The 16624-nt window shown below is 48.9% G+C and overlaps 1 protein-coding gene across 1 annotated transcript in view; it reads right to left on the reverse strand.

The window, feature by feature from the left end:
* Positions 1–2198: 2198 nt before the first annotated feature.
* Positions 2199–16624, reverse strand: part of pard3aa (par-3 family cell polarity regulator alpha, a) — a 129138-nt gene continuing 114712 nt past the window's right edge. The window contains exons 9-11 of the mRNA XM_076970145.1: positions 16004–16124; positions 8270–8397; positions 2199–5177 (exon numbers count right to left, since the gene is read on the reverse strand). Coding sequence (XP_076826260.1) covers positions 4784–5177; positions 8270–8397; positions 16004–16124 — 643 coding nt within the window. The 3' untranslated portion in view covers positions 2199–4783. The remainder of the gene's footprint in view (positions 5178–8269; positions 8398–16003; positions 16125–16624) is intronic.

Here is a 16624-nt window from a genome sequence, read left to right on the forward strand (position 1 = left end):
ACACACACACACACACACACACACACACACACACACACACACACACACGTACACACAAACCCATTCTCTTTCCGGACTTAGCATCAACCTTCACGCCCTCTTTTTAAAGATTGAGTGAAAGCGACCTCCACCCCCTCCTCCTGCCCACGTCCACACACACACACACACACACACACACACACACACACACACACACACACACACACACACACACACAGGCCTCCCCCCCCCCCCCCCCCCCCCCCCACACACACACACACACACACACACACACACACACAGGCCTCTCCTCCCCACACACACATCCCCACACACACACACACACACACACACACACCAAGCAGATGTTAAGCCAGGCTCGAGGCACCAATGGGAGAGCAGCATGAGAAGAACCACTCCCTACAATTAGCTTTTGCATCAAGAAGATTTATGAGTGTGTTTTCGCTGCTGATAGATATGGCCTCAGCCACCCCTGCGGTGGTCGACAAAAGTGGCTGGACCCAAAACAGGTGACTAGAGTCTAGCCTCACGAACTCAGGAGGTGGTGGAATATGGGAGAAGATTCCGGGGGCAGACGGAGGGAAGATGTGGACGTGAAGCTGGAACAATACATCTGTTTCCCATATCCACACACAAACGCAGGCTTGAGAGGAAACGCGGGCTTTGGGCTTCAGCTTCAGATGTTGCTACACACAATCAGACCTGGGATTGGACCTCAGATTAAGACTGTCCTACATACAAGCAATCAGACTTCGCATTGGACCTCAGATTAAGACTGTCCTACATACAAACAATCAGACCTGGCATTAGACCTTAGTTTAAGATCATCCTACATACGTGCAATCAGACTTCGAGACTGGGTCTCAGCTTCAGACCCTTCTACACAGACCTGCAATCAGACAGTGGAGTTGACAGCTCTGCTATCGATCCCAGACGGTGTAGAGCATCACGGTGGTGTGAACAGCTGCCTCAGACTCAACACACAAACATAAGGCTAGGGAGGAAGTGGGCCCCGGGCAAGGGAAACACTTCCTGTTCTCACGGGTTGCTTTCCGTTTCATGGCAGGGATGAGTAACACAACAGGACTTGGTGGTGATGGACCTGTACTATATAGGTTGATCTGTTAATATAACACTGTACAAGTGTTTGGTCTTGAATATTATAGCAATATGCCTTTTGAGATTTTTTATGCAAATTTTTGTCACTGGGTACTGATATGTTTTTATAAGGTAGAATAACGTAATTGTATTGCAGACATAAATTAAAAGTGTTTTTGCATGATATCATACACAGAACAAATGGTAAATGCCACATGACAAATGAGAACAATTTCATAAGTGAACATAAGTGACGAGTATAAGGAATCTATGCTATGCATGGAAAGTCAAAAATAAAGTGGACAGAATGTGTTGCTGTGTGGACCATGGTTCCTCTCCGGGAGAAATGCTGACATCACTCCGGTTCTGTGTCACAATCCAACCTCAACCCCCACATCCCCTCTCCTCCAGCCCAACACGCAGAGCGCCCTGCTGGGTGAGGAGAGGTGGGAACCTGCCTTCACAGCTCCACGCCGGTTCTGCTCATTTCAGCATCCTCGCTACGAGCCTCTCCCTTTTTCTTTGTGTTCGTCTTCTCCTCCTTCCCTCCAACCCTCTATATCCGTCTCTCCATCTCTCTCCCTCATACCCCTACAGTGTCAGACAGATGGAGCTGTTCAGAGGGCCCGTCTTCCTCAAGCCCAGATACTTTTGGCAGCTAGAACCGAGAGGCAGCGTCACTAAAACTCGCCCTGACCCGAACTTCATAAATTTCACTGTTGTCTTTACGGCCATCAAAGTCATTACACTTCCCCTTACAGCACCACACTGCCATGTCCTGCGCAACATTAAAATGATCTACAGGTTCAGAAATAGATGAAAAAGAGGGACGTGGAAGGAGGATATTCCTTCACCTTCCTTTTCCGTCTTTTCAACAGCGCCACAATGTGCGTGCCACCCTAGGGGAAAACCACACGGTCTTCTTCCTAAATTGGAACTCTTTATGGAACGGGGCTGACCGAGACCAGCAAACGCAGCTGTACGCAGATGGCACACGAGACTGCAGTGGGCACGATGAAAAGCAAAAAGAACGCCTCTAACTGGACTCTGCCATGCATTTGCATGCGGTGAATTACCAGATCAATCACAATACACAGATGTTTACTGTAAACAAGAAGAAGGAGCAGCCTTCTGTTTATTTATTCTAGTTTTGATATGTACAGAGAAAGCTGTGTACACTTTCATACAGTATGTATAAAGATTGAGCAAAAAACAATTGCACTGTGCTTACATGAGTTACCTGGGACACCATGTTACCTCTGGAGAATATAGACAAAGTCATAAAAATACAAAACCTTGGACTTATCATATTTTATTTTTCTTAGATTGAACCAATGTGTGTTTTTTTTTTTTTTTTTTTTTTGGGGGGGGGGGGGGAGGAGGGTGTGTGTTCGTACAACAAAAAAATGCAGGCAAGTACACCATCTCCAATGTTTCCAACATGTATCAATGCATAAAATACAAAACTGGAAATATGAAAGCAGCTAATTTCAAAACAAAACAAAAAAACTGCTGATGTTCTGCAAAGTTCTTTTTTACGATTTAAAGAGACATAAGTCAAGGAATACGTTATAGCACTGGATCCAGCACAGTCTCTGGAGTACACCAGTGACCCCAGACCCAGGAGGAGACACCCCACATAGCACTGGATCCAGCACAGTCTCTGGAGTACACCAGTGACCCCAGACCCAGGAGGAGACACCCCACATAGCACTGGATCCAGCATCGTCTCTGGAGTACACCAGTGACCCCGAACCCAGGAGGAGACACCCCACATAGCACTGGATCCAGCATCGTCTCTGGAGTACACCAGTGACCCCGAACCCAGGAAGAAACATCCCACGTGGCCTTAAATATGACGGTTTTGTTCCATGTGCAGAAGAGATAAGGGGAAGCAAGAGGAGGAGAGAGGAGAGAGGAGGAGAGTGGAGAGAGAAGGAGAGAGAAGAGAGAGGAGGAGAGTGGAGAGAGGAGAGAGAAGAGAGAGGAGGAGAGTGGAGAGAGAAGAGAGGAGGAGGAGAGTGGAGAGAGAAGGAGAGAGAAGAGAGAGGAGGTGAGTGGAGAGAGAAGGAGAGAGGAGAGTGGAAAGAGGAGGAGAGTGGAGGGAAGGATAGTGGAGGAGAGGAGGACAGAGGAAAGAGGAGGAGAAAGGATGAGACAGGAGGAGAGAGGAGAGTAGAGGAGAGAGGAGGAGAATGGAGGAGAGAGGAGGAGAGAGGATGGAACAGGAGGAGAGAGGGGAGTAGAGGAGAGAGGAGGAGAATGGAGGAGAGAGGATGGAACAGGAGGAGAGTAGAGGAGAGAGGAGGAGAATGGAGGAGAGAGGATGGAACAGAAGGAGAGAGGGGAGTAGAGGGCCCTCTGTGGAGAGCCTGGGGAGGAGGCCCTGCACCCCACCTGTCCTCCCTCTCCCACACAACTCCTCCTCAGTGTATCCACATGTACTGTCCATAGACATGGGAATGTCATGATACAGGCACTGACCCCACACACACACACACACACACACACACACACACACACACACACACACACACACCCCGAAGACTGAGGCAAATACAAAAAAAAAGCACCACTGATGAAAGCTCTAGAATGAAAAGTGAATGGTGATAATACAAATGGTAAGTGACGTGGATGACGTAACAGGGGTGTGGCCAGCTGACAGCAGGCTGTGGAGGTCTTGGGTCATGCAGAGTCCTAATATTTCATTTGTAGAGAGTCTGAGCAGCTCAGTAAACATTGATAACACACTCGTGGAACTGAGCAGGTCTTGGACTTGAGTCTGCACCCAAAGGCACAATATAAACACACACACACACACACACACACACACACACACACACACACACACACACACACACACACACACACACACACACACACACACACACACACACACACACACACACACACACACGAGTGCAACTACACAGAGGTCATCCCAGTGAAAGGGTGAATGAGGTGACTGAGGTTTTCTAGGCAGAATGCAGGGTGATAAGGTCATGACCCCACCATTCCCATCCTACTCAGGTCAGCCACACAGCCTGATGTCTCTATCTGCTTCACTCCTCTCTCTCTCTCTCTCTCTCTCTCTCTCACTCTCTCTCTCTCTCTCTCTCTCTCTCCTCTCTCTCTCTCTCTCTCTCTCTCTGACACACACATAAATGCAGAAACGTACCATTACTTTGCGGTATTCAAATTCAAATATATTCAAAACACACCCATACATCCTTTCTTGAACACTCCACTCAACATTCAGATTTGGTGCTTTATATGAAATGTGATATGTAGGTCACAGCACTGCCAATGCACAGGAACACCAGTGCAGGAATACCATGGGCTGGCTGTCATGTGATTGTCAAGACTAGTAGGAAAGGGTGTTTGTCAGGCTAACACACATTCACACACACACACACACACACACACACACACACACACACACACACACACACACACACACACACACACACACACACACACACACACACTCAAATGCACAAAAAAGGAACTAATGCATTGTTGCATTGTACATGACGTGCAAAAAAAAAAAAAAAAAAAAAAAAAACAAACAAAAAAAGAAAAGTCAAAACTGCTAGGTTCAAAGTTGGATAGCCACGCCTCCCTTTGCTATCTTTGTTCACTGCTGCTGTGTCAGGCTTCGCCCCCCTGTCCTCCTCTCCGCCCCTCAGGAGTAAAACGGCCGTCCCTTCTCGGAGCCCTGCAGCCGGTTGAGGCGTGCGAGCTGGGAGGGAGATGGTGGAACGTCCTGTCGGTAGGGCCCTTTTGTGGGCGTGGAGGTTGGAGTCAGGGGCGGGGCTTGGGAGTCAGGGGCGGGGCTCAGCTTGGCCTGGGCCTCTTGTTCCTTGCGTCTCTGCTCCTGGCGCAGCAGCTCCTGGGTCTCGAGGAGCACGCGGGCGTTCACGCCTGACGGAGGTGCGCTCAGGTAGCCGTTAGCGCCGGGCCGGCCCTGGTAGCTAGCGTAGCGTGGGTTGTCCTTAGATGACTGGAACACCTCACCAGGGGGGTAGACCTTATCCCACGAGTCCTGGGACACCGTGCTAGGATTCTTACGTGGTTGCCTGAGGCCATCAGAGACAGACACACAGACAGACGGATGACAGAGGGAGAAAAATACAGAAAGACAGACAGGCATAAGGTCATGATATACTGTTCAAATCACTGAATTATGCACTAATTGTGTGATGCTGTGTAATGCTAATGTGTGTGTGGGTGCACAAGGCTGTTTCATGGTAGTTTCCCCTCTATTACAATGTGCAGCTTGTATAGGAAGTGTAGGCGCGGCTGGTATATGAAGTAGTGCTCTTTGTTTCAAATCACATTCCTTACTCCTTTACAGGGTCCAATCACAGCCCAATAGGATCTTCAACGTAGCACTGGGTGCGTTTGCGTGTGAAGAGGAGAGAGAGGAAGCACCAGAGAGCCCCGCCCCCAGCACTGGGCACCACGCACGGCAGATTTATGCTTCAGCAGCCACACCACGGCCAGACGACAGCCGTGTAAGCGCTCCGGGCCTGACCCCGCAGCCCAGAGCAGCCTCTCTCGGTGCTGCCCGACGCGGGCTCTGTCCTTACAAGCTTTAGTGACCTTCATTATGCCCTGACCGCTGCCACAGGGTTTTTTTTTTTTTTAGCTGTAAGAACGTGTTGGACATGGCAGTCTTCAGATCCCAGTATTCTGGCTCCATGACGTCACGAGAGCACAGAGTTGAACCGAGGGACAGTGTGGCCAGAAGAGGACAGAACTATCACAGTGTCAACCTGCCACTGAACCATCTGCTACAGACCAGGGATTAGCAAAGAGGCTCTGCAGCCTAGCCAGGAGACATACGGTGCAATGAGTTCTAATTACAGTATAATACATTATTTATAAAACATATAAAACCTGGCGCAGTGTTTGGTGTTTGTTAAGACGACGCAGGAATGGAATGCCTTGTGTGTGTGTGTGTGTGTGTGTGTGTGTGTGTGTGTGTGTGTGTGTGTGTGTGTGTGTGTGTGTGTGTGATTATGTGTGTGTGTGTGTGTGTACGTGTGAGTTCTCCTTTCCCCTGTTTTTGCAATGTGCAGCTGTTATGAGAAGCTGCACATGTTTCACATGATGGTCACTAGTCCTCATGAACCCACAGTCCTGATATTCCCTAGATGCCTGCGCACACACACACACACACACACACACACACACACACACACTCTGTGTGTCTAATCCATCTCCTAGTAGCAAATCGCTTCATTACTGTGCTTCTAAAGCCCAGCTCTAAATCAAGACCACAGCACCGTCCTGTTCCCTCGTCTGTCAGCGAGGGAGCCTCCGTCAGCTGCTCTGCTACCAGTCACACTGAGGCCCGCCCTGCTGGACGCCTAACGAGCTAACCACTCTGTCTGAAGGTCAAGGGTCACTTCACACCAGCATGACCTCGCTGTACTGTAGTACACTGTAAGATTAAGGGAGGAATCCCAATGAAGGGGGAGGTCTGTGCTTGCTGCTTGCCCAAGAAGAGGTCTGGAGTGCTGGGTGGATCTGGACACGAGACCCCCTGGGACATCCGGGCGGTACGGAGACTAACACGTGGAGCAAAGACAGTGGGGAAAAAGTGGACGTGGATCACTTGCATGGATTAAGTGTCATTATGTCCATGTCCTGTGGAGCACTGGGTGTCAACATTTCTATCGACTCCCACAGACATCGCCATGCCCTGGGAGAGGGGCGGGGCTAGAGATGGATCTGTTTATGGAGGACGTTCCCAAACACACAGACACACACACACACACACACACACACACACAGACACACACACACACACACACATATATACACACATACACACAATCCAGTGATGAACTCCCCACAGCCTAAAGGATCTGGATCCTGTAATTATGCAAAAACTGCACTGAACTAATAAAAAGAGAAAACCATGGCTAAAAAAACTAAATCACACGTTCCAAAGTCCACTCATGCACGCACATACAAGCGTACCCTGAGACCCTCCACCTAAAACAAAAGTCCACACTTGCACGCACATACAAAAGACGCAGGCGCACACACGCACAAACAACAGACTACAACACAAACCCCATTACACAGTCTGTGAACATTTCGTAATAATTCCTGTACTAATTACCGAAAGAGGCATAATCTGATTGTTTGCAAAACAAATGTAAGCGCTCTGAGCTTGACAGCGTGGTCTTGAGGGCAGTGCGCGCTGAATGTCAGGACCAAGCACAGCGTGCCAGCAGTGGGCAAATCACCGCGTGGGGAAGGAATATTAAATACAGGAACAACCACTGCATTCATCTAAATGACACCTCCAAGTAAGAGTTGTTTGTGGTTTAAGGGAACGTGTCAAGCTTGGACGGAGGTGCCCATCCGTTTTAGCCATTTTGCATGGGCTATGGAAGAGAGAGAGAGAGAGAGAGAGAGAGAGAGAGAGAGAGAGAGAGAGAGAGAGAGAGAGAGAGAGAGAGAGAGAGAGAGAGAGAAAAGCATGATAACTCTGGCTGCAGACAGAGACCTTTTTCCACACAAAGGGTGTTACTGACACGCATGACAAATATGCTAAAGAAGGCGGAGGGGGGGAGGAAGAGAGGGATGAGAGCAAGCGAGCGAGGGATGAGAAGAAAAAGAAACAGATGGAAGGAGAGAGATGAACCCTCCCCACCAAAAGCCAAGCAGGGCCCAGAGGAATGCAGCTGCCAAGATCAACTTCCTGCTGAAAGCGTGTTCTCCAGGTGCTCTTTATCAGGTTTAAGAGGACACACAAACACATGGACAAACAGACAGACAGACAGACAGAGAAACAGAAACAGAGAGAGAGAGAGAGAGAGAGAGAGAGAGAGAGAGAGAGAGAGAGAGAGAGAGAGAGAGAGAGAGAGAGAGAGAGAGAGAGAGTGTCTGGAGTTGCAGCACACCCACAGAGGCAAGAATGACAGAGGCAGGACGTCTGACTGAAGCATGGTACTTGCTCACTGAGAAGGTGAGTGTGAGCGTGTGTGTGTGCATGTGCAGTGTGGGGTGTGGTGTCTGGAAGAGTGAATGGTGAAGAGTCAGAGCATGTCCGTGACAAACTCTAGCAAACAGATCCTGCAGACATGGAGACGTGTGTGTGTGTGTGTGTGTGTGTGTGTGTGTGTGTGTGTGTGTGTGTGTGTGTTCTTACCGGGGTAAGGAGTTGTACTGTCTCTGTGTTTGTGTGAAGGAATCTCTGTCCTCTTGTCTCTGCCGTTGCATCTGGACTTCAACTGAAACAGAATGCCGTCCAGTCTGACTGTAGGCCCCAGCGCTGGACTGTATAACAAAGCACACACACACACACACACACACACACACACACACACACACACACACACACACACACACACACACACCCTCCATTACACACTGAGTGGCTGAAACAAATAAGATCACTTCACAAGCAACCAGTACTGCAAATATCCTAGCATGCCACAATATGTGTACCAGAGGCTCATTGTAACACCCTAAGCTGGGAGTCACAGTCCACAGTTGCGTATGCTGGGGAGACTGGGGCCCCGTTCGAGACCCTGGATCAATTATCTGACCTCAGTTCAGTTTGCATTGAGAGATAACACTGCAATATCAGATGCTATCCACAGTGTCCAGAGATCAGCCATTGCTAGCGTCACATTAGCCGCGCACAGCGCCAAACTGTAAGCGACTCCGCAGCTCAGACCCCACACTCATTATACACACATGACCTTAACCGTACGCGTGTGACTCCTGGTGACTCCTGGCGTGCTCGTTTCTCCAGAGGGGAAGATGATGTTGTCCTGCATGGCAACTGCTCTAACGAGCAACATCGTTACTGTACGACAACACTAGCGGCTCTGAGCTCCAGCTAATGCTAACAACACTGCCTTCTCTAGTGTGGGGAGGGGGCGGCTGAGGGGTCAAGGCAGGAGTCCATACAGGCCCGTTTGGTAAAAAATGGGATTTGTCTGTAGTGCACAGCTGTGCAAACAGAAGAATTAAAGCCATCATTGGAGTCATTAAACACAGGACAGGGCAAGAAGAACACCGCCTCTAACAGCTCCAGAGCCGCACGCCCCGCAGTCAGAATCCTTCCAGCCGGGCGAGAGAAGGCCGAGCAGGAGGACTGCTGCCCGTCGGGACGGCACAAGAAGTGCAGAAGTAATTAGTCACAGAAATCTAATTTTTAAATGAGACTTGTAGAGGGAAACAAGTCCCAAATCCTGTAGCCTGCAGGAACGAGGAGGAAACGTGAGCCTGAAAATTAGCCCTGCTCTGTGTGCGTGGGCGTGGCGCGGGAACGTGTGCGTTTGTGCACATGTTTAATCAGTCGCTAGAGATGATGGCCGATGTTTTCTGAAAGTCGGCCTTGGGGAGTGTTCACTTGCAGAGCTTGACAGTGTTAACCAGGGCAGAATCTGATTATTCTTTCTTCACGGAAAACACAGAGGTTTTTAAAAAATCACGACATCTCCCCAGGTCGTGTTCCGCCACGGCACATGACTCTACCGCGCTCGGGAACAGACGTGTGGCCGTTTGAAAACGCCACCTTCCCTCTCTCTCGAAATTCCTCTGTGAAGAAAACACGATACAACTAGTTCCATCTGTTCAAACACATACAGCCTTTGTCAGAGAAAGCTATAATTGTGAAAAATTGCTCACTGCAATTCAAAATGTAGGAAAGGGACACAGCGAACGCGAGAAGGAGTCGGAGGGAGGGAGGGAGGGAAGGAGCTGGCGGCGAGCTCGTCTAGAAGGCTGCCAAATGGGGGATAATAGTTATGATTAGCTTGTGGGGTGACCCCTGACCTTTCATATCAAAGCTGGGCCTGCTAGCCGAGTGGATGAGGAGCAGGGTATGTACGTAAGCTAACTCCCTCTCCTCCGCATAACACTGTCAACTGCTTTATACACACAATGACTTCCAGAGATTACTTCATGTCTCTCACACACATACACATATGGAATGGATTTCTCCACTAATGTGTCTCACCCCTTAAGCTAAGGGGAATATATATATATATATATATATATATATATATATATATATTCACACACACCTTGGCCTCTTTATTAGGTATTAGGTACACCTGTCCAACTGCTCATTAACACAAATCACCAATCACATGGCAGCAACTCAAAGCATTTAGTCATGTAGTCATGGTGGCCAAGATGATCTGTTGCAGTGTAAACTGAGCATCAGAATGTGGAAGGTGATTTAAGTGACTTTGAAAGTGACATGGTTGTTGGTGCCAGACGGGCTGGTCTGAGTATTTCAGAAACTGCTGATCTACTGGGATTTTCACACACAACCATCTCTAGGGTTTACAGAGAATGGTCCGAAAAAAGAGAAAATATCCAGAAAGCGACAGTTCTGTGGGCGCAAATGCCTTGTTGATGCCAGAGGAGAATGGCCAGACTGGTCCAAGTTGATAGAACGGCAACAGTAACTCAAATAACCAGTTGTTACAACCGAGGCATGCAGAATAGCATCTCTGAATGCACAACACGTCAAACCTTGAGGCGGATGGACTACAGTAGCAGAAGACCACACCAGGTGTCACTCCTGTCAGCTAAGAACAGGAAACTGAGGCTACAATTCACACAGGCTCATCAAAATTGCACAATAGAAGATTGGAAAAACGTTGCCTGGACTGATTTCAGCTGCGACATTCGGATGGTAGGGTCAGAATTTGGCGTCAACAACATGATCCATCCTGTCTTGTATCAACGGTTCAGGCTGGTGGTGGTGGTGCAATAGTGTGGGGATATTTTCCTGGCACACTTTGGGCCCATTAGTACCAATTGAGCATCGTGTCAATGCCACAGCCTACCTGAGTAATGTTGCTGACCATGTCCATCCCTTTATGACCACAGTGTACCCATCTTCTGATGGCTACTTCCAGCAGGATAACGCGCCGTGTCATAAAGTGCAAATCATCTTGAACATGACAATGAGTTCACGGTACTCGAATGGCCTCCACAGTCACCAGATCTCAATCCAATAGAGCACATTTGGGATGTGGCGGAACGGGAGATTCATGGATGTGCAGCCGACAAATCTGCAGCAACTGCATGATGCCACGAAGGATTAAGGCAGTTCTGAAGGCAAAAGCGGGTCCAACCCGGTACTAGCAATGTGTACCTAATAAAGTGGCTGATTGAGAGAGAGAGGATGGTGGACATAGACACGTGGCGGAGGAGAAAATACTACGCTTCCTGAGAAACTCCCGCCAGACTCCCTGCACGTCCGACTCTGACAACCTAGTAAGTGCAGGACACCATTTGCAGGGCCCGGCCATGACCCGGCCTACATGTCCTCACACCTTTAACACGCAGGAGAACCTGCAGTAGCACGATGGAGACACAGAGGGCTGAGCCTGCACATCCAGCCACAGGACCCACTACCGCTCCCGGGACTGTGCGCTGAACTGCGTGGTGAACAGGGGGCCGTGTGGTGAACTGCAGGGTGAACTGTGTGGTGAAGTGCGTGGTGAACACAGGATAAGTGGACTGTAGTGCAGGGGTCAAATATTCCGCCACGTATTACACGGCGGTGAACGAGTGTCTTCGAGGAAAATGCAGAGCCCCCTGTTCTCCGCGGATAATCTTATCTACTGCAAGTGCAAAAATGCATAGCAGGCAATCTACACCCGGGCCACAGAGGGGATAATAGTAACTTTGACTCGACGGGCTCTTATCTTGCAGTTTCGGCTACATTATCCTGTTCCTCGTTGACAGAGAGGTGCTAGCTTGGTGCTAGCTAGCCAGGTGTGCTGTATGGTGGTTACCTGGGCTGATTTCCAGTTAGGCAGCTTTCCTGGATGGTGGCTACATTGTTTTAAGGACACCCTGCCACACTGTCCAGGAAGGCTTTTGTCTTGTAGAAAATAATTTTAATTTGTCTGAAGGTGTCGGGATAGGCAAGCATGATATTGCACTTGTGTTACCCTGTCGTGCAGAGGCAAGTACTGCATGTCCTCTCTTAAGAGTTTTATGCTAAGAACATTGCATTACCTCAAACAACGATCGATGTTTATTGGCTGGCCCACAGACCGGCCCACAGGTCATTGGGAATAACTCATGCTTTATGTTGATCATCTGACCCCCTTCCCCATGAAAAGCTGGACCTAAATTACAGGTTGTGATTGGCTGAGGAAACAAATAAGGTCTGGAAGAGGTCTGAGTGTGCTCATTATCCTCCTCCGTGACATACAGCTATTGATCTGGCCAGCTAAAGAAGTCTATCATCAAGTCTTTAAGGTTTGGAGTGAAAGCCATGTAGAATAAACATGTATGCTGACATATGTCAATAAAATTACCCACTAGGCCATTTGATATGAGGTTCTGAATCTGCAGTAGTCCTCATGTGTGACTGACCTGCTCTGAGGGTTTCGAACTCTTCTTCACTACATGAGTTCAGTTGGACATCTAATAGGTACAATTACATCACGATGATTAGAAAGTTACTGTGTTCACAGCTAGGAAAGTTCCTCTGGATTGTTTTCACAGAGTGCAAAAATCCTTTGGACTGTTTTCTCAGCCTGTAAAATTCCTTTGAAAGTGCCTTCCGGAGGGGGGGGGGCAATTTAACTTGTCTGGTCCTGTAACAGACCAATTTTTGGGGACGCTTTGCCCCAGTGGGCTGTTAACATGCCACGGCGGTGACTGTGGAGGGTCTCTCAGCACTCTGAAATGGAGACACATCGCATCTGGACTATCAGAAAACCACTTCAAATCTTCCCTTTGCTGTGGGGGTCAGTTCCTTTCAAACAGAGTTATAGATATCCCAGCTCATTACCTTGTTATGACAGTTTCGGAGCAGCGTTGTCACGCTTCTGACGGTAAGATGGAGTCAGATAGGCTTGTGTCTCACTCTCACTCCAGCTGTAGTTTCACACCTCTGGTCGTGTTCCAGCTAGGACAGACTGCTGTTTATTTGTGCAGAGCAATAGGAACCCAGCACTAGCGGTTTCTCAGGCTCAAAATCACCATTTCTACTAATGTCACTCAAGTATGCGTGCGCGTATAAGACAATTCTCTTTAGAGACCCTAATTTTAGTTTAGTACCAACTTTTAGTAAACAGCGTGCAGCACAACACACACAAACTAATGCATGCACGCCAACCTGCACACAAAAACAAATGTATTTCTTGACATAACTGCTTCAGGCTCTAGTAGCTCTAGTGTTTGGGATCAATACATCACCAGTGTGTGGGCCACAAAGCTGCTCATGCAGCAGGTGGCAACACGGCGGTTTGTCTCCCCCCAGCCTTCCTGGGACCCTGCCCCACTGCGGAGGAATGCCCCGACCAGCCTGTTGGTATTCCCGCCACCACGTAAGCGGCCGGTCCCGTGGGTCAGGGTTCTGAGCATGGCGGGGAAGGCAGAGCGCGGGAAGCGTCCCCTCCAGCCACACGCAGGGGGCAGCAGAAACAAAAGCACTGCTCCAGTGTCAAGGAGTGAGACATGTCTGCTGAAAGCAGCAGAGTTCAGGAAGCCACGCTGATGGCCCCTGGGCATTGGTTAAGGCCCCTGAGCATTAGTTAAGGCCCCTGGGCATTAGTTAAGGCCCCTGGGCATTAGTTATGGCCCCTGGGCATTGGTTAGGGCCCCTGGCCCCTGGGCATTGGTTAAGGCCCCTGGGCCCTGGGCATTAGTTAAGGCCCCTGGGCCCTGGGCATTAGTTAAGGCCCCTGGGCATTAGTTATGGCCCCTGGGCATTGGTTAGGGCCCCTGGCCCCTGGGCATTAGTTAAGGCCCCTGGGCCCTGGGCATTAGTTAAGGCCCCTGGGCATTAGTTAAGGCCCCTGAGCATTAGTTAAGGCCCCTGGGCATTAGTTAAGGCCCCTGGGCATTAGTTATGGCCCCTGGGCATTGGTTAGGGCCCCTGGCCCCTGGGCATTGGTTAAGGCCCCTGGGCCCTGGGCATTAGTTAAGGCCCCTGGGCCCTGGGCATTAGTTAAGGCCCCTGGGCATTAGTTATGGCCCCTGGGCATTGGTTAGGGCCCCTGGCCCCTGGGCATTAGTTAAGGCCCCTGGGCCCTGGGCATTAGTTAAGGCCCCTGGGCATTAGTTAAGGCCCCTGAGCATTAGTTAAGGCCCCTGGGCATTAGTTAAGGCCCCTGAGCATTAGTTAAGGCCCCTGGGCATTAGTTAAGGCCCCTGAGCATTACTATGGCAGTGCCAGAGCCTCAGGGGACAACCTGTAGATTATTACTGCAGCACATCTCCAGACTTACAACGTGCTATCAGCCATCTGTGAATCTTCTGGTTCTTTACAGTGTACATGAATGTGCATATTTGTAGTGGATATTGTATATGTTCTTAGCAACACATAGTTACTATTATCCACATGAAGTCACACACCAATACCCTATGCCACACACCACTGCACAAAGCAATCACTCACGACATATATACATGAAGTCCAAAAATACCTACATATAGCCACTATTAACCACAAGCAGCCACAGACAACCATTTACAACTACAATTAGCCTCACAAGATCGACACACAGGCGGAAGCATACACTTCTACTCCAGCCTCATGGGTAACAAAAGAACAGGCCATATACTTATGAGTACTTACACATTTCTTATGAGGACACAATCCTGCTTAAAGGAAAAAAAAAGTCTGTTGAATTTAGAAGACGTGTCCACAAGAACTGAAATAAAACTTAAACTTACTCATGACAGGAATATTAAATATAGTACAGGATAATCCAAATCAGCCAACAGAGATTTCTCCTATTACTCTCACTTATGGATTACTGATATTATGAGGAATTTCATTTTGACGTAATCTCATATTCTACTGGATTCTACAGTAAATAGACTGACATAATTAAGAGTAGTTTTTAAGAATAGTTTTTCTCTAGTTTCACAGTCCTCCTCCACTGATACTTGCAGGACAGGGACCCTTCAGAGAGGCCGTCTCTGCAGAATGAATCAGAACCCACACCAAGGCAAGAAAACGCATGAAGATGAGACACGTCTGAGTGCCGAGGGTCATCGAGCCGACCCCCAATTTAGGAAATGGTTCTGTCCCTCGAGGTAATTAGGCTGTCATCTTTTCAAACCCGCCTGCGCCTTGAACAGGAAGTCACAAGACAGACCGCCATGTTGGACTCAAGCCATTATGGTGAAAGGATACACAGCTATGTGACCTTTGACCCTTTGTGACTCAGTTCCCAGTCTCCTGAGCAGTGTATATTGTTTTATCTCACTGATAACATTAAAATAACGCATCACCTCTAACCTCTGAACATAAATGAGAGAGAAGGAACGCGGGGGGCACTGTTCAAACATACACATATGAGTGTAGGGCTGATGAAACACGGGGCTTCAGGAGACCTGTAAATAAACTCAGCGCCATTAACATGGCAGCGTGAGATCAGGCTGGAGGCACTGTTGCTCATGGGACGATCCCATCACTGCTGATACCTCTACGCTTGGAACAAATGTCTTACATACTTCACAGACGCGAATGTGTGTGTGTGTGTGTGTACTGAATTAAATGCTCACAGGTGTTATTATCTGAATACGCAATTTAAATAAGCAATTAACAAATCAAATGAAGAATGTAATCACAGAAATAAAATCCACTTCCACTGAAGACTCCCAGTCAGACTATGAAGGCAGTAACACAGAAGGTTAAACGTGTGGCTCTGTCCTCCTAAGGCCTATAACACACATCACCAGCACAAGGCCAGGACACTAGCATGATTACCCAGCTCCAGGGGGCACTGAGCAGGCATCTCCCCTGGAAGTGCATCACCCAGGCTGGGTACGAGCGTGGCGGGGGGGTTGTGGTAGCACGCTGCACTCAGGGCAGGGCTGCTGGCACACATGCAGGCTGCATACACGAAACAGGCCATCGGCTGGAAGGGTCTGGCACGCTCACCCATGTCTGCTGCTGGAAGCTGTAGGCACGGCGACGGTCGTCAGGCTCCTCCTGCTTGGCCTGCTGGAACTCCTGCCTCAGCCGCTGTATCCGGTCATGGTTGCTAGGCGCCAGTCTGTTGCTATGGGAGAGAAGAGGATGAAAGGAGGAGAAGGAGAGTTGGTCATGTGCTCTGGCTTGTGTGCGCTAATGTGCCACTGGGTGCTAGGACATCAACCCTAAAGCAACAAGAAGAAGACAGGCCAATCAATAGAGAGCAGATCACTTAGAACAGTGATGATCTACTAGACTGGGACTCACTCACTGGTGTATGAGCCCAATACTGAGACCAATCATTAAACCCTTTATTGTTGCATAATACAACCATACACAACCAGTACACACGTCATATATTGCATGAAGGAGAGAGGTTATCACTATATAACACATACAGACTCATCTATACATCTTGACCATTAGGTTTAAATCAATAGCACAAGCTCCATCCTGGCCAGAATTCCCCAAATCTCCATCCATTAGACTGCACCACATGTATGGATACGGTTCATTACTTTTTTCCATGCACTGCCTGCAATGCCTGGCTCCCCGGGGCCGTGAAGAGGGCCAAGTGTCTTGCTAAAG

This window comes from Brachyhypopomus gauderio, chromosome 13, assembly GCF_052324685.1.
Source record: "Brachyhypopomus gauderio isolate BG-103 chromosome 13, BGAUD_0.2, whole genome shotgun sequence".
Lineage (NCBI taxonomy): Eukaryota > Metazoa > Chordata > Actinopteri > Gymnotiformes > Hypopomidae > Brachyhypopomus > Brachyhypopomus gauderio.